Source organism: Cyprinodon variegatus, unplaced genomic scaffold, assembly GCF_000732505.1.
Source record: "Cyprinodon variegatus isolate N-32 unplaced genomic scaffold, C_variegatus-1.0 Scaffold52, whole genome shotgun sequence".
NCBI classification, from domain to species: Eukaryota; Metazoa; Chordata; class Actinopteri; order Cyprinodontiformes; family Cyprinodontidae; genus Cyprinodon; species Cyprinodon variegatus.
Genome location: NW_015150505.1, coordinates 1,080,211 through 1,099,675, shown reverse-complemented (window position 1 = coordinate 1,099,675; position 19,465 = coordinate 1,080,211). Strand labels below are relative to the sequence as shown.

At 38.6% G+C, this 19,465-nt stretch overlaps 1 protein-coding gene across 1 annotated transcript in view; it reads right to left on the bottom strand.

The window, feature by feature from the left end:
* Positions 1-6,658: 6,658 nt before the first annotated feature.
* LOC107082378 (DNA-directed RNA polymerases I and III subunit RPAC2-like) overlaps positions 6,659-19,465 on the bottom strand; it is a 15,760-nt gene continuing 2,953 nt past the window's right edge. The window contains exons 2-5 of the mRNA XM_015371042.1: positions 16,811-16,908; positions 16,487-16,563; positions 9,005-9,087; positions 6,659-6,840 (exon numbers count right to left, since the gene is read on the bottom strand). Coding sequence (XP_015226528.1) covers positions 6,793-6,840; positions 9,005-9,087; positions 16,487-16,563; positions 16,811-16,908 — 306 coding nt within the window. The 3' untranslated portion in view covers positions 6,659-6,792. The remainder of the gene's footprint in view (positions 6,841-9,004; positions 9,088-16,486; positions 16,564-16,810; positions 16,909-19,465) is intronic.

The window sequence follows — 19,465 nt, the reverse complement described above, 5'->3', positions numbered from 1 at the left end:
GTAGTTAGGTGTAGCACTACTTAATCACATTCTTTCCCAGGTTACTCAAGTCAAAGTAAAGATAGTATTTGGTTAAAAGCCTACTCAAGTAAAGAGGTATGAAATGGATAGTTACAGTATGTAGAATCACTAAAGTTACAGTAGTCTCAGTAGTTGCAAAAAAAAGGGGGAAAGGTGGAATATTTTTTTTTTTGGAAGCATACATGGCCTAAATAATATAGTCTATTAACCTAAAGCATTATGCATGGTATGGTTGTTAAATGTCAGGTACGCCGGTCATTGACCTTGACCAAGGCACCATAGAGTAGAACTGCAGTCAGTTCCTGGACTGGCATGGCTATCACTGCACCTACATTGTTAGGGACAAATTTCCCTCTGGGATCAGCTTCATAATCATGATAGGCGTTACTTTGATTTTATTTATTTTGCTTAGCTACTCGTAAGTCTGCAGCCCACCAAATGTTGAAATGGCAATATTATTGGCATTACTATCAATATATAGTAGAAAGTTTACACATTCAGTAATAAAATGTTACAGTGGATGGTATGGGGGGGTGGTCATTTAAGAAGGGAGATCATTTTTAAGGTTTTTTTTTTAAGAGTAAGGATGCCCCCCCCCCCAAACTTGAGTATTGAGTATACTGTATTATCACTCAACCTCCAAACGAAACGCTAGCCTCAGCAGATGGAAAAAAGAAATACATTCAAACAATACGCTTTGAGAACAACAACTAAGAAAGTGCATCTCTCAGTGGTGCATATTTATTTAGAACAAGCTTGTTTTCATTCAGTGAAGTGACAGTGGATGGAGTAGCCAGAAATTTTACTCAAGCATAAACAGTGCAAGCATAACTGCTCCTAACAGTACATTTTTTCTAAAGGTCACTTGAGAAAATGTAACCAGTTACCACCCATCTTTGATTTCCACAATAAAAAAAAATATTATAATTTGATGAATTGTTGATAAATTAGCAAGAAAGGTCATTACACAAATATTTTAATGCAAAAAAAATGACTCAAAATATTTCCATGTTGTGAAACATGCAGGAATGATTTTAGTGACCTGCATCTCTTCATCTTCATCTTTTTTTCTAAAGAGAAAGAGTCTAACCCCCAGATTCCAGATCCTCAGTCACCGTCCCTCTCCACTCCATCCCGTATGTCGTGGAGCACTTGGGAAGTCATGTTAATCAATGAGAACCACATCCACCACTACATCTCCGTATGTCACCATCCACATATGTCTTCTCCTCCTTCACTGACAAAATATGGAGCCAAGGTATTTTTTGCTGTGCTCTGTTGGAAGCACGCCAGGTCAAGATCCACAATAGCAGAAAAGGAGTGTGTTAATAATTGAACACTAACTACTGGCTTCCCAACATTTAAGGATGCAGACACATCATCAAGATAAAATAATCAATTACCTCCTGAAAGGTATAAAAATCTTGCAAAAGCTGCATCAAACGTCAAAAAGCTCATCTCACTATTCTCAGTGACATGGACGAGGAGAAGTGGAATTTGGAAGTTGAACGTCAATCAAGAATGTATGATCCCAGGCATGCTCATTACAAGGATATCCAAAGAAAAGAAAAGGTTTGGACAGAAATTAAACTAAATAAGCATCCGTTACCTCATATTGTGCCAATATGTAGAAGCAAAAAGGCTTAGCAAGCTGTGCTGCTTGGCACTGCATGCCAATCATACAAAACTATATCTGACTACTGCAAAAACTAAATTCCAGTAATTCAATTTTACTTTAAACAATTGCACATCATCTCGACTTGAGCAATTAAGTGATTCTCAGCCAATGAAATAAGACAATTATCACAGCAGGGAGCAGACAGCCGACCCTCGGATGTCTCTGCTGAAATACAGAGGCCATGTTCAGTTGCATCCACCTCAGGCTAGTGTGCATGGAGCGCAGAGGGAAGGCCTTCACGGTACCGTAGTCCGAGAGAGCGGGCCACGTCACAACAAACTGCATCTCACGAGCAACAAAAAAAAAAAAAAAAACAGACTTTGCTGATCACCTGCCAAGTGTTCTGAATGAGCCACAGGTTCCTCATGTACCTGTAGGTATGGCTGATGATCATATTCCTTTGCACTTGGCCTTGTGCCAATGCTCCAGAGGCTGAACAGTGATAATAGACAGCAGGCCAAGGTCACCATTTTGAACAATCTGCACAGCTTAGACCGCTCACAGAACCAACAGCCAACAATACCCTTGACCCCACCATCAGTGTTTCCAAACTCATCTACTACACAGAGTTTGCAGAATTGCAAACCCAACCCCCTCCCCATCTACGTATTCCTCAGTAATCATTAATACCAGGGAGCTGTTGCCTGCTGGACAGGAATCAGTTACCTTTCCTCACCGTTCGACACGTCCAACCCCTCCAGGTTATGGTTCTCATTATGTAGGTCCGTTCAGGTGGATGCTCTCATACACGGATTCAGAATTTTAGACAGCGGGCACCAGTTCATTGCTTGATATAATATCCGTTTGAATTTTTATTTATTTTCTCTTGCACATAGTTCTTTGGTTTCAATGTCTGTAAGACTACATGTTCATTGTGAATAAACTGGGCACAATTACGTCAGGCTGACTGCTAGTCTTTGTTTTGGTTCAATGGCTGCTCTGTAGGTGGTACACTGGCGTCTGACCAATGATTGACAATTCGTCCATCTTCTCAGCAGACATACAAAAGTATTGGTAATATCTTTCTGAGTGTAGCCTCAACTCCTAGATGAGTTGATGATTATTGCCTTGTTGTCCTACTTCCTGGTTGATTGGATGGACCCCATGGTGACTTCTCTCCTCTTTGACCTCCTCCACCCCCATCTCCTACCCTGCTAACGTCATGATTATTTGAGAATATCTAAATATGATAGGGTTGAATGGATGCATAAGATGCACATGATTTTGAAGTTATTTTCATTGTACTCATGTGATATACAAAGAACATTTCAATACTGTTCTAAACACAGAACAATGGGACAAATTACTCACCCGTTTTTTGATGGTGTGAACAGACCTAGTCGATCGATCAGCAACAGGGTACTTTCCGAACGCTAATCAAAGGATGAAGGGCCAGTTAATTTGGTTTGAGGGGCCTTTTCTGTCTCGTGAACTCAACCCTCTGACTCATGCTCCTCTCCAGCTCCAAGGAACGCGGAGTGGCAGAGACTGTAGGCGCTTTGCCCTGGTGGTCTGGAATGGAGCGGGAGCATAAGCGATTTCGGTGTAACGGTTAACTGAACAGGAGGTCTTTGGTAGTGTGTTTTCTGCATGTCTCTGCAAACAGAGACATGGAGGGGTTGCTACAACAGACTGCATTAATTATTTTCTGGATAGCAAATGAAACATCACTCAGAGTGGCCTGTGAAGGTTTCAGATGGTATCAAGCAGTGTCTACACCATAATTCAATTGAGTTTAAGAGCCTGGCACAATCATCACTAATATTCAAGAAATTAGGATAAATGAATAAATCATAAAGTGATGCAAAAGCATATGATGCTGTGCATTGAATGTTATGCTATGCTAAAAATATGTTGACACATCAGTTACTAGACATGACACTATTATTTATATATTTTTACCTGCAAACAGTAGGTGTGATCTGGTGATACCTCATCCAGGGAAGACACCTCGGCTGCAATTTGGTCCCGCCAAAAAGTACCGCTGACTGCTCCCAGCTCTGCCTCCCCCTAATCCCCATCTACAGCCTCTTCTGCCTCACCCTCTGGTGCCATCACATCACCAGCACCCAGGGAGATATTGTGAAGGATGGTTCATGCTGTTATAACCTGGGAGGGTTAAATAACATATTATTTCACTTGCCATGTGATTATTTCACTTGCCTTTACGCTGCAAAACAATGTATTTACTTTACTTGGAAATGATTATTTCTCAATATCATACATAATATCTCTGATGAGGTTACTGCTGGAGCTCCCCAAAAGTGAGATTAGGACACAAATCTGTGGCGAGAGTAGCTCTGCACCCATTCTTTGCTCGCCCTACGTGGGATGTGTCACGTCTCCCAAGTGACACATCAGTGAGTTTCCTACCCTAGTCTAGATCAATTCAGAGTTGAGGATTTGAATCTGAGTCAATCTGGCGCTCCATTCTCCCCTCACTCGACAACAGCAGAACCCCAAGATACCAGGACTCCTCCACTTGAAGCATCCCCTCGATTTTTAAACAGGTGAACAAGCTATTAGAGTACTTCAAACCTGATGAAACAAAAGCATGAATCTTTTTGAAGCTTAGGTCTCAGGTAAATAGACTATACCAAGGTTCTGCAACCTGCTGCCAGAGGTTCCAAATAGGGCCCTTAATAGTGGCATAAAATGATACAAAGAAGCAACAAATGTAGGCGAATGATGAATACCAGTCTTAGAAAAATTACTGGGTTTTATAAGATATTTGATGGAAATTTCTCAATGGAATGACATTAAAATCCCAGAAAATATGTTTTCAGATCTACTTTTCTTGACATTATTTTTTTTTTTTTTTACATTTAATAAAATCCTACGGAGGAAAATCTGTGCTTCGTCTTTATAAAATGTTTTATGGTTTTCCTCATTTTTAAGCTAGAAATACAGATAAAATGTTGGTTATTTAAAATGGAAACTTTTTCCTGCAACAGATATTTAACAAAGATAAGTTGTGTTAAAAAAATAAAAATAGTCATAATCAGTCAACAAAGCTTCAATAGGTGGGACTCTATATAACTCTTTATCAGTCAGACTTGGGGCAAAATGGCTCTTTGGATTTTAAAGGTTTCAGATCTCTGATTTAGAGGAATGATTTAATTAACTTGATTTTATTGCCTTGCTAAGATTAACTATGTGCTCTTTAGCAGCAGGAAGAGAACTCTCTGGAGCAATGACGAGTTTCAGTTTTGTTTGAGCTTGACTGTGAACAATTGTCAGCCAATATTTTACATTTAAAAGCAACAGAGGAGATATCAAAGGCCATTGATCAAGGAAAATCATTTGATAAAAAAAAGCCCTCATTACTCATTAGCAAACTGCAGAAGTACAAACTACAATGTTATATTCTGGCAATGATTATAACTGCTACTTTAAATCAGCAATTAAGTACATTTAAAAAATGGATGAATAGTAATAAATCATTACTGAATGTAGAGAAAATTTAGATGATATTTGGTAAATGATACAAATAATGCATATATACAATTTGATCAAGTACTTATTGAAACTATAAAGGAAATTTAAGTAGTGGAAGTCCCGCTACAGATACATACAAAACAGAGTGAAAAGCATTGCCATCATGAACAGAATTAGGTCACTTTTTATTGCTCATTAGTTCTTCCTTATTTTACACACTGAGTACAGATTTGGGGAAAAGATTAAAAAATGCATTAAAGTTAGTGGTGCAGAAAGGGGGGTGGTCTGTGTAATGCAAAAAGTTGGGTAGCTAGAACACTCAACTTCTGTTTTTAAAGTTAAAAGCATTTCAGGACCTGGTTCATTATCATGCAGCACAGGTTGGAGAGATCCAACAGGATTAAACCAGTACATCTTCTTAGTTTCTCTTATACTGGACAGGAGACATTTGTTTTATTACACATGGCTTTAATCTCTTCTTTTGCAGCCTTAACAAAAAGACTGCTGGAGTTTTTAGATGTATTGTGGACCCATTTCATAGGACTTCAGATGTCAGTGTAAATCAAGACTAAATGTATTTATTTTTTTTGCCCTGGAAGATGTTCGACTCAAAAACTAGACATTTTGTATATTTGCTGCCCTGATTAGTACCAGCTGTGTGTTGCAGAAGCCGCCCCTCCTGAGCCTGGATATGTGCTCCACTTGTTTCTGCTAGAAGACAGTTTTACTTCACCCCTGTTGCCACATGCTTGTTCAGAGTGGATTTCTTTAAGTGGAAATTAAAAACATTTAATTCATTGCTTAATTGCTTCAAAAGTTTAACTTAAAAATGAATCATTTCCATTAAGAGCATCGAATAATGACAACAGTATTTTTTCATCATCTTCCCAGAAGATTTTATTAAACACTTCACATAAATTATTAGCTAAACTAAAAAATGATCAGACGCCCTTACCCTTAAAAACAAAGAGTTGTTTCCAACCATTACAAATGTCTTAATAAATCTTTACATGGCTTTGTTTCATGACTGACAAACAATACTGTGTATTCAAATAACTCAAAGAAAACTGTCTTATTTTTCTAACATTTCAGCCATGCTTTTATCAATAAGAGTCAACTTTGCTCAAAAGTAACTTCTAGCTCCCATTTATTTTGCTTTTATCTTCTGTTCCCACATGAACATGTGATGAGATTAGCCTCCGTTCACTTCAATCTTATTAATCACACTTTAATCCCCTCATTAAACCTGCTGTCCCTGCTGCTCAGTATGAGGTCCCACATTCCTCTGCTGCTAAAGACATATCAGCTGCCAGTTTTTCCTTGTTTATTCAATATTCAGCGGTTTGACTGCTTGAACTTTAAAGCCTAATTTCTGAGTAAAAGAAACCTGCAATCAAGGTGAAATCAAATAATTAGTAGACTGGTTTTATGTTTTTAAATATTTTAATTGTCAATCAGATATGACAGGAACTGAATTCAATATCCGTATATAGAATTATACGTTTATCTAACATAACAAATCACAGCTTCATACAAAATAAGAATAGAAAAAGACTGCACTGTACAAATATTTAAAGGAACGCTTGTTGGGTTTCTGAAGAGCATCGAGTTTCTTGTGGAATAAAGGTGAATCTTTACGGTTTCCCTTGTGACGTTTATTCCATAGGTTTCTCCTGCCCGTCTTTGAACTCTGTAACTCTGGCCTGGAACACAAGAACATGAGTCACATGGTGGGTCTACGATTAGAGCATCCATTTAGAATAAACGAGCCAAAGCTCATCTATACACACACATTGTATGTCATTTATTAGAGATTGACCAATAGTTTGTTTTAAGGCTGATGCTTTTATGACATCAAGGAAACATCTCTAATGCAGGCTGCCAATCTTTGAGGCGAATGTTGTTCTTTTAACAAATGTTAGATAAATCTCAGTGTAAAAAACATAAAACATTCATTAACAAGTCAAATAAAACATTAAGAATAGATAGGAAATGGAGGGATGCAATATATGCGCTTCACCTGATCTCAAAGCATGGCGGCTGATGCACTAATTAATCAGCAAACAAATGGTTCTGACGCTGATACAAGAAAAACACGATAACATCCACAGGCCAATATATTTAATATGCATCACCTAAGTAATTAGATACATTTAGTTATTTTTGGGAATAAAAATGTATACCAATGAATAGGGCTGGACAATTAATTGCATTTGCAATCTAATCGCAATTTAACAAAACCCAATTTTCATTCTAGATTTAAGAAGAGTAAGACTCTGGCTTAGTCACTGCGGCCCTTTAGGTGCCAATAATACACTAAAAGTGGGTTTGCTGCCACATAAAAGCTACCATACAGACCCACGGATGCAAGTAGAAGTAAGCATCGTACCAAGAAACAGTAACAGTAAAGTGCTGCAACAATGGCTGGTTTATGTTGAAATTGAAGGACTTTAATGTACTTGTTTGTTTTGTTTTTTTCTGATGATCTGCTCAAAAAATTAATTAATTTATTGTCTCATTTCCTGTCTGACTCGTGACCAGGCCGCCAAAATGTGCTCAGATCCTGGGATTTTTAAGAAGCAGAAAGCAGTGGAGGGAGAATCACAAATGCTTTACTAAATAAAACACAAGAGAACACCTATAAATTGCTGCATGCCCTTCTTTAACCTTTATCAAGCAAAAACATATTGAGGCCTGTTTTATTTTGCAAAATATCTTAAGTTTAATCAGATTGTATCGAGGGACAACTGGTGGCAAACTCTCTTTATGGTGGTATCAGAATAAACATGACTGATTGGTGGACCCAAAACACACCTTCCAGATGTTTATCTCTAAAGTTTCAGTAAAATGAATACTTTTTAAAAGCCTGTAGAGCTGTACATGAATAATCCATCCCCAAGACTGAGCCCAGTCTGGGAAGCAGGGTTCTTTTGCTTCTTCTCTTCCAAGAAACAGAAATCTCAGAATCCCCACAGCGAGCAGAAAGTTGGACCCTTCCACAAGATTGATGTCGATGACAACCAACGCACAGGGATGACTGATGAGCTTCCAGATTAGCTGTAATTCTAGGTGTATTTCCAGCTTTGGTAGCGAGTCAACCAGAAAACTGGAGCCTGTGGATTAGCAGGCCAAACGTTCAGACTAGGATGATGTATCACGCTAAAAGAACAGCAGCAAAACGCAAACATGACAGGACGGAATGGATGGACCGCCTGCTATGAGTTTCTGGGAGTTGAACCAACAGCAGCCACGGCTCCTAAACCACACGAGCAGTTGGAGATTTTCTGTGCCACAAGCATTCAGGCGATAACCGTTGGCAGATCTGAATGCACTGAAGAACACTCGAAAGGAACCATTTCAAAGAGAATGGCGACGCCACAGCAATAAAACACCAACTGTAGAAATAGATTCACATCTAACAGTGCAGGCCGTGTTCCTACAGGGCCATCAGCAAAGGATCAAATCATAACAAGCTGACATGGATTATTTAAATTGACTTCAGAGAAGAGCAGGATGGAGATCCAAAATAAAGATGTAAGAAGGTGACATCAAACGCATCCAAGCAGTCAGAAATATTTGGACTCATTGCTCTGTGTTTCTCTGCACTATTATTCAGTAATAGTACATAGTAAAACATTGTTAATTAGGAGGTCTGGTGAAAAACTGGTTATAAAGAGTGAAAATAAAACAAGCCTCCGCTTTTTGTTTCCACTCTTCCTTTCATGTTTTTACTCTTAGTTTTCTTTCAGGACCGTAAATAATTATATTCCTGGTGTTAAATCTTCCTTAATGCAAAGGTCAACAGGCAACCAAGGGGCTCCAACAGAGAACCTTTAAAAAAAATCCTATTTGGCTGGAGAGTTGTACCTGAAAGGTGTTGAGGACATGTTGACAAACATCATGGAGATCACTGAGGCCTTTTCGCAGAGGCTCCACAGCTGGAATCCCTCCTGAAACGATCAGAGAAGACATTATTGAAAACCCAACCCAGATGGAAGCTCTAACAGCTGAACTATGATGGTAACTAACATCACATGTTCTTTTTTTCCCCATGTGTGAAAACTATAATCACGGTTCCAGTTTGTAAACCCACACAATGGAGCATTTAGGCTAAAGCCTGGATCACACAGGTTGCATCTGACTTTTTAATCTTCAATTTTTTTTTTTTTTGGTCACACGGACTGGATTGCGTACAGAAAGGCTCCTACTGCAGTAGCAGATTTTCTTCTTCCACTTTTGTTATTGTGCCCCATAAACTGAAAGAATGTCCCGCTTTTGACAAATTGAGATAAATAAAAGTAAAAAAATAAAACAATAATAAATACAGCTGGTGGGATTACAAAGCAAAGCCTCACTTCCTTAAACCAGAAGAGATGGAATAATTTAATATATGCTTTTAATGAGGGGAGATCCTTAGAGATAAGTGTTTTTTTTTTATAAAGAGGGAAAGTGATAAGCTACTCTTTCCCTCACTGTACCCACGTTTAATTTTTTTGCGAGGATCAAAGAGGATCACTATTTTACTTTCTGTCCTCCTTAACTCCTATCATGGGTGAAATATTCTGTTTTTAAAAATATTTAATTGACCGTTTATGAACAAGTCTGCCCCGCCTGCTACGTATGCTCTGTGACTCCAAACCAGTCTTTTTATGAGATAATGTAAATTCCACCTAAGCCGATGTGCGTTACTTTGCACCAGCATCTCTCTTTCTGTCAGAAATTGCCACTGAATTTTTGCGCAGTTTGACTAAAAGAGACCTGGAGTGTCTCTTAGTTGGAGCTACAAAAGCCCCCCTTGCAGAAAATTGAATCGTGTGTGTTCATCCCAATTTACTGTCAATGAGTGCTAAACGTCGCGACCTCTTGCGACATAATTTTGTGTTGGACTGGACGATAAATCGTCTTTGAGGTTTTCAGGGATTCACTTCCTGAACACGTTTTCATCCTTTTACCTAATTTTGTTGACTTGTGTCAGGTTCAACTGAATTTTCTAAAATAATATTTCTATTGGTGCAGAATCCTTTCATGACTGTTGACATGACAACCAGAGGAAAATGTGTATATACACAGCTCAAGAAATAAATTCCCAATTCTGAATGAATATTCTCATAAATACTTTGTTCCTCTGATGAATGAACTGAAAACAAAAATGCACCAATTAAAGTGGAGAAACATTACAGGCTGATTCAGCTTTGATGTGATTTCCTTAAAACAGGTCAAAACGAGGCTAAGTATTGTATGTGGCCTCCATGTGCCTGTTTGACCTCCCTAAAATGCCTGGGCATGCTCCTGATGAGGTGGTGGATAGTCTCCTGAGGGATCTCCTCCCAGACGTGGACTAAACCATCCATCAACTCCTGGACAGTCTGTGGTGCAATGTGATGTTGGTGGACGGATGGAGACATGATGGTCCAGATGTGATCAATTGGATTCAGGTCTGGGGAACCAGCGGCCAGTAAATAGCTTCGATGTTTTCATCTTCATGACCCACTCCAACTACATGAGGTCTAGGATTGTCCTGCATTAGGAGGAACCCAGGGCCAACCGCACCAGCATATGCTTTCTCAATGACTCTGTTACCTAACGGCAGTCATGCTACCTCTTACGAGCACATGGAGGGCTGTGCTGCTGTCAGCCGATGAACAAGATGTGAAACTGATTGCCAATCAGTGTGGACAGCTTTATTTCACATTCATTTGATTTTAATAGTTATAATGTGTCGTTTACACGATACCTTTATTTTTTTAAGCAGTATATTTTGAACCCATGAAAATGTATAAAACAATTATCTTTATACTATTATTTTTGTCAGTGAATTTTCTTTCTGCACCACTAAACTTTCTGTAAAAGCATTATTTAGAAAATATATTTTAACAAAAATAGTTGACAATGATCTTTAAAGGTGTAGTAGGAGATCTTTTCTGCATTTTTTACCATGTGGCTTGAAGATCTCCCCACAGCCGCCTTGCAAACATTGAATGTTTTGGTGCTTAAAAGTTGATTTTGATTTCTTTTTAGCTGATTTTAGTATATTCTTTTTAATTAAAGTGTACTTTAAATTGATAAAATATTAGTAGGATGCTTTTAAAGATTTTGATAGCCCTCATTAGCCCAAAACTGAAATAGGTTTTAATTTGACAAAAAAAAAAAAGAGCTTCTTTAAAATCCATTGCACCATCCTTGAGATGGACAATAGAAATAGTTTATCTGCTAATTAACAACAAACCAGTAACAACAAAAACAATAACAGAAACTTATCAATAAGGTATTATACTGTAATACATTATTTCGGGTAACAGCTGAGAGGTTCTATGTTGTGGGTTTAATTTTATTTCCCCTCAAATGGCAATCTAACTTACTTTAAAAACACTTCACAGATCCAAGTGATAAATTAAATGATGCAACTATTATTAAAGGGGTTTCTTTAAGAGTTGCTGTAGTCAGGAAGGACCTCCTGTAGAGGTCAGTCTTACAGCGGCTTTAAAAAATGCCTCTGACTGAAGACGCTGTCGCTTTAAGACATTCTGATTAAGATGATACTTAGGGGTTTTCTAAAATTATTTGCAGAGGCTCAGAACAGAACCAAACTCCTTCATTAGCTAATAATTTGTATATTCACAGCAGGTAATGACCCTCCCCCCATCCCGACAAAATTTAAATACAGAAAATAACTCATTGACATCAAGCCAGTAAAATGCAATTCCCTGTGAAATGACTGCATCAAGTTTTAAGCAGTTAATATTCAGGAGATTTACGCAAATAGGATTAATCTGTAAAGTAATTTCGCTTCTTTTGGATGTTTATGTTTTTAATGACCCAAGGGGATATTTTTTTGTGCAGTAATTTAATTTAATTTTAAACTCTATGGGAAAAGGTCTCTCTTACATAAAAAGATTAAGATTCTGTGAAGTACGTCTTTAAAAATGTCCTTAATGATGCCAAACACAATACACTGGAGGGCTCAAACTACACATGAAAAGAAAGTGGATATCGTGTGAATAACAATTTGATACAGAAACTATGCTTTCGTAAACATAAAGAGTTCACACACTTTCTGCCTTCAGAGGATAGGATAACCTTTTCTCTTTAATACTAATCCAATAAAAAACAAACAAATAAAAACATAAATATATATTGCATATATTTCAAATCTAGTCTAAGAAACAGCAGCGCTACAGTTTATAGTGTTTTATCTCAGAGTTAAACCGAATGCAGGGAATAAACTGAACTTTTTTTTATTTGAAAATCATCAGTTGGCACCTGCTGCGAACAGCAAGTGAACACAGAGGCTAAAAGTACGCTAAAAACTGAAGGAAACTCAATCACATGTGGTAAACAGCGAATAGGGTCAAGCCAGGACAAACATTTAGACATTATTCTAAACATTGATAGATAAATAGAGCAATCAGTCATAACTTTCATCCGTTTACCGCTTGGTAGTAGTGAGGGAGGCAATAAAGGCAGATTTAGACAAAAAGCAGCTTTTATTGCATCAATGCCTGAGTGCAAGAGAGGAACAATCAGTCATTTGGGACCTGAAGGCCAAACATGTTTAATGAAGTCATGATCACAGATCCTTGGGTCCAAAACTTTGCCCCAATAACAAGAAGTTGTTTAGTTAAGTCCTTTCATGTGATTTTTGTTGTTTAAATGGCAAAATTTGGGACAGATAATACGTCACTAGTGTTTGTGTTACTGTGTGTTTATGAGATCCAGTGTTGACTCAGAGTCCAACGCTGGACTTTCTACTGCAACCAGTGACCTAAGTGAACGCATAGGACTCCAATCAGAGTGTTTACTTCGCAACCCGGACTGAAAGTTCTCTTTCAGATGCTCTACATGAGTGCAGATAGGCTAATCTGGAGCATCAGACTCACTGTGCCGTAAATCAAAATGGCATTTTACTTTCTCCTACATTTAGAGCCACAAACATGAAGATATTTCACTGGGATTTAAGGTCAGGGATCCTAGTGCTGGGTTCAAAGGTGAAACGAAGAGAATAGGTGGGTGTTAAAAGCTGCACACACATCTGAAAATTGGAGCATTAATTTGCATTCACCCCCTCAGTAGTACTTGGTAGAATCATCATAGTTTGTATTAGCTTAGCTATGCTTTTTTTTTTTTTTTTATCTATTCAGGTCTGGTCAGTTTAATTCACTTTTCTATTATAGTGGACTAATATTTAAATGGAGTCGGATCTTTAATAGTCTAAGATGATGTTTGCAGAGGCACTACGGCAACAACCTGTACTGTTTATAGGTGTTGTCAGACTAATGATACGTTCAGATAAAGCGCAATAAAAGCAGCAAAAAAGCTTCTGCTGCTTCATTTTTTATGCGTGTACACAATAGGGGTGTAATTAATAATTGTTTTGTATCGATGCATCGATCCAACAGCCGACGATCTGATGCATCGATAGGCCCGCAAGAGTATCGATTCATGTTTTTTTTTCCCTCCGGTCTATTTTTATCCATTTGTTGCAGTAAGGATTGACACAGACATTTTTGATTTATGCCCAATATTGAAGCGTGGTCTGTGCTACACACTGTGGGTCTAGATACGGCCGAGGCGGAGAGGAAGTGGGGGCGAGTTTAGTCCGACGACGGAGGGACATGAGAGCCAAAAAGAGCGGAGATCCAGGTGGAAAAAGGATCCCAGCGTTCTCACGCACCTCGTTCTTCTAGCTGGTCAAACTTCACGAGTTGTTTTCCGCAATTTCGGTCATGAAAACAAAACAAGCCGGCCTCCTGTCTGCTGCACTGTTTGCGGTCAGCTACAATTTGGGAGAGGAGCAGCGGAGCATCTGTGGAGGGGGCGGGGACGTCTAAAGCCGAGGTATTGCATTGCACTCATTGCACTGATTTTGTGCAGTATTTTTTGATGCAAGGCCTTTCAGAATCTATAACGCAGGGGTATTAATATTTTTCAGTGAATGAGGTTTTAATAGGAATAGGTGGAGTACAACTTTTCTACTTCTGTTATTTTCTGTAGTTTCTCAAAAAAAAAAAATGCATAACGATATTACAGCTTTCATTGATTTATTTCAAATTTGAAACATTGTCTAGCCTGTAAGGTGTAAAAAAACAAACAAAACTGAACCAATTAATCAAATCGAATCGAATCGTGGTATATTCTTGAGTATCGAAAATAATCGAATCGTTGGGTCAGGAAATCGATACTGAATCAAATCGCCATGATGGGTGTGATTTATACCCCTAGTACACATTGACGTCAGCTGTGCCTCAAGAGGATCTTTGATGCTCCTGAAACGTGTCCAGTAAAGTGTGTCCAAGATACGTCTGATGCTTCTGGTGCTCCTGTTTTCAATGGCAGAGAACGGCTTTGCTATATTTGCTGTTATAAGTGGATAAAAAGTAGTTTTAATATTTTTTAAAGTGAGAAAGTCCACCTCAAAACATCCTCTATGGAGTCAGTTCATCAAGATTACGATCTTGCTTTCAAATATTAATTCGCTGTCGTACCAGCATGCAACCCCCATACACCAGCGGTGCGCTGTCAGTGGAAATCCCCAGCAACAGCTGCCTCTAGCCCGGTCGATTCTTGGGGGTTTTCTGCTACGGTTCGTTGCTTCATGTACATAATCCAAACTGCAGGGCCCAGAATAATAAAAGCGAACATATTTTGCCAGCAATTCTAAGTTAATTTAGGCATTAATTAGCTGTTTTAAAGGAGTGATCGTAGTGATCTGCATCAGCAGTGCTGTGTCTGTCTCCCTGCCAGCTCCCACATCAGCTTCTCTGATTGGTTGATGTGAACCAATCAGACCAATGGTTTGCTGCATCAAGCAGCTAAAGTTAAAATTTTCCAACTACAGCATTTGCTGCTTGGGAAGGACGTCACATGCATCAAAAGCTCAGAAGCTCATGAGGCGCAGCTTCAGCTGCTTAAATGTGTCAATATTAGCTGCTCCTGCTGTTCAAAACACACTCCAGGACCTTTTGATGCACCTTGATGCGTGTTAACCATTGACTTTGCATGTAAACCAGCTGATTCTGCTATTCAGCAGATTCAATGTAGCATCAGAGGAGAGGCTCAGTTGTGCTTGATCATGTCTGCAGCGTTTATGCTCCATGCAGCTTTACCCTTGTTCTAAATATTCAGTCCAAATCCATGTGGATACGGCACAAACTGTAAGTGTACAACACAACATCTAGAAGTAGAATAAACCAGTTTCCAACATTCTTTATGCCTCTTGGCGTCATCCATGAGTCACTGTGGTGATATTTATGGGCCAAATCATCCGATGTCTCTACATGTTTATATGAGCGTACACTTTTCATCTGTTTTTCTCCATGGAGCCGTCTGTTTAGTTCCAAGTTTTCCTTGGTGCGCATTGCAGAAATTCAGATGGCAGGTGCTTAAATGACCCAAATTGGCTGGTCTTACGTCACGGAAGGATGAAGCTTATAAGAGAGGGGCCATAGCCAGGTTAAGGCAGCAGGGCAGGAGTTACAAGAGGAGAATGAATGATGAATCGTTAAACAGTCATTCTAAGGGAAGTTATGACTTTCTTTTTTGAGTTTTCACAGCACTAGGGGCTCATTTTTTCAACAGTAGTCTGACAGGTATGGGGGTATGAGAGAGGGGGAGAGACATGCGGCATAGGACCACAGGTTGGATTTGAACCCGAGTCTGCCACGTCGATGACTAAGGCCTCCGTAAATGGGCCGTGCATGCTAACCACTGCGCCATAAACACCTTTTTTCAAAAGCCATCAACAAATCTCCCACCTGAGCTATGCCTCTACAGCTCCTCCAGAGTTACCAAGGGCCTCCTTGTTCGTTTTTAAAATAACGCCCTCTTTGCCTGACCTCTTAAGTAACTGTGTCTTAGGCTTAGAAAAGTGCTGGCTTTATGTATGATAAGGTAAATGTTTTGGTTCTCACTCAACCAATGAACTAAGGCTGAAACAATTAATTGCATTGATTGTGATTATTCAATCATTGAAATAATTTTTAACTAATTTACTAATCAATTAATTGTTAACTGGAGTATAGATACTCTAAAACATACCTTTAGCTGATAGAGCTAGATTGTAGAAATATATCATTATTTTACATGTCAGATTAATTTTTTTCCTGTTAATGTGGTTTATCATGAACTCTTCAAGTGAAATACTTTGAGTTTCACTTTCGTAAAAAGTCATCTTTAAAGTATCTTTGGATATCCGATTAATCTAAATAACCAATCTATAGATTAATCGATTTGCAAAATAATTATTAGTTGCAGCCCTACAATGAGCGGAAGAAAAAAAACAAAAAAGTTTAGAGGTTTGAAAAGTAGAGGAGTTGTGAAGGACTAAGAGGAATGGAAGGCCCGGGGGCTGACCTCGTGTCTGGATGCGAAAGTTGATCTTGCTCTCGGAAGGATGGGTGATGGTGTACCCACAGAACTCCACATCCGGGCTGACAAAGGGAAACAGGAAGGTCAAGGTGAGACAAAGTATTGTTCTGAATGTTTTGCTTAAGTGTGCGAAAGGAAAGGTTTTAATCTCTCTGCCAGACCAGAAATAGACCTAAGAAATCACAGATGAAGCATGAAAATCATGAGCCGATTTAATCCTGTCTGTTTTGGGAGGAACCAGTTCCTTCCTACATGCGTGTGAGTTTTTAGATTACAGTTTTATCTCAGGAAAAGAACAAAATCACTGACTTCTTCATGATCATATATCTGAGGGAGTTGCCCAGCGTATGATCTTCATTGTGCATCACAAACGTCACACAGCCGTCATCGGCCCCATCAGCCTGGACCTGTTAACACAAGATAAATGTTACACAGTGCACAACGGCCACACAGAAAATGACCTGGTTTATGTCATGCATATCTTCTTTCCTTCACATCTGAATCAATTAATCTTGTTTTAAAGATAAGAGAAGTTACATTTTGGTCCTTGGGGAAGCATCGGCTTTGAAATATAGCTACAACAGCAATGGCTCCATTTAGGAGCGAAGAGTCATGACTGATAAACAACTGAGTGTACATCACCTAAATTAAGCTGCGTTTAATCACATCATGTAGGCATGGCTGCATCTTAACGACATGCTGCCGTTTCAGGGCATCTGCTGACAGACACACACTGCTACTTTAGGAGTCCAGCTTCACGCGTTGCTTGGTGAAGGAAACTGATTACAAACTCTTTCATTTCAAACAGAGTTGCTTTTTTTGGTCTTGCTTGAAAATACTCCAGCGTTGTACAATAACAAGATCTGACAGCAGCTCTAGGCGCTGCACAGTCAGAATCCAAATTACCTCAAATCTTCTAAATAATCAAATGTGATAATAACAGCTGTAAGTCCTCCTCCACTGCCATGTTTGTTTGATTTGCTGCTGCAGGTTTCTCGCCAGCGTATTACACCTTAACGGGGCGTTACATTTAAAAAGTCACCATTGTGCTAAAAAACCAGGCTGATACGCTAATTTTTTATGAGGGCATCGGCCCTTTGACTGAGATCTGGGCTTCTTCCCTAAGGCATTTAAGCATAGACACTAATTAAGCTGAAACTTTTAGAATTAAAATGGACTTATGCCAACATCCTGACTTTTAATTAACATAACGCCAAAGGGGCCATGTTTGTAAAGACATTTACCTACTTATTTACACATGTAGAGGGAAGTGCTATGAAAAACGTGAACCCTGCGCTGTTAAGATCCCATCAGTTCACTGAGACAGAAATTAAAATTAGCTTCTTTGCTGATATATTTAGCAACTTCCAAGTAAGGCTGGGTAAAAAAAACAACAAAACGATTTAATTGATTATGGATCGATTCCTTTACATTTTTGCAAAATTGATGTCTAGGGAATGAGATTTTATAGTGATGCGCGTGACGTTCACAGTCAAATGAGCAGGAAAGATGCATTCAAGATTACTTAAACCCAGACAGCTTCAAATATAGCCAATAGGTTGACTGGAGACATTAACAAATGGGGGCTAACCAGGAAACACCCTGTAGTTGTTACAGACAACGCTGCAAACATTGTTTGTGCAGAGAAGATAATGCAGCTCATGCATGTCTGCTGTGTCACGTCCTCTTGCTCGAGTGAGGCTTCACTTTTTCACTTTTCACAAACAAGTTTGCACTTATGAGACAGTTTTGTTCACATCTCAAGTTTAAACTGTCTGATTAACAAGTTTGCACTTTGTGTTTAATGTGACGGGAAAAAATATAATACATGAATATTTTGAAACACAGTTGAACCACTTTCATTATTGTAAAAACAGATTGAATCGAAATTAATCGATTTAGAACTGTATGAATCAAAATTGAATTGATTCAGGACTTTGGAGAAAATACCCAGCCCTACTTCCAAGACCCCTTTAGCGACTTTTTTTCCTCAAAAAAAGTGACTAGCAATAAATAGAATAGAAAATCCCTTTATTGTCCCACAATGGAGAAATTCTGGTGTTTACAGCAGCAAAAAGATTAAAGAAAAAATGGTCACACAAATGTGGACCTTAAAAAAATGATACTAGTGAAATGTTAAAAGACAAACAATAAAATACTGTACTGTAAAGTGTTTTAACAATATAAAACTGTGCACCTGGAGAATAAATAACCAATATACAGCTATATTTTTACAATGATGGCTATTAGAAAATAGCAGCAACATCAGAGATGTGCAAAATGACAATGGCTAAACTTTTGAAAAAAAACCTCTAAATCATATCACAAACTCTGCCTCACACTGATAACACCAAACCAAAAGTACTGCATATTTGCACCATATATATTAATGCTCTGAACGTCCATATTAATGCGTTTTCTGCACCATGTTTTTTCTTCCACAATTTTTAAATTTGATCACTGCTGCACTTTATGGAACAGAAATGTTCATTTACTGTCTGAAAAGCTGGACTATACGAAATTTTGTTTTGTATACAGTGTGTGTGTACAAAATGACAATAAAAGGTGTCTACTGTAATTTTATGTCTAGTCTAAGTTCAAAATACAAAGGCCGTCATGGTACAATATGATTTCCATGACATCCAGAAGTGATGAAGAGGTTTGTTATTTTTATTTATTGTATTTTATCAGTCTGTGTAGGATATAGATTTAATACATGCCTAACTTACTGCAGTCATAGTCACCGTTTTGTCAACTCTGAGCTGAAGTAGCGCAAAGATGTCTGTCTCCATATATCGCTGATCTTTATTTATTCACTGGATTGCTGATTGCCCCCAAAAATGAAGCCACTGTCCGCTGGTTCTCCCCCCTCCCATGGAGATGCGCAGTAAATGCCAAATGGGTAGCATTTGGCTGCAAAAACAAGCAGTTTGCCGGCTGTGGGAAGACATTTCCAGGTAATTT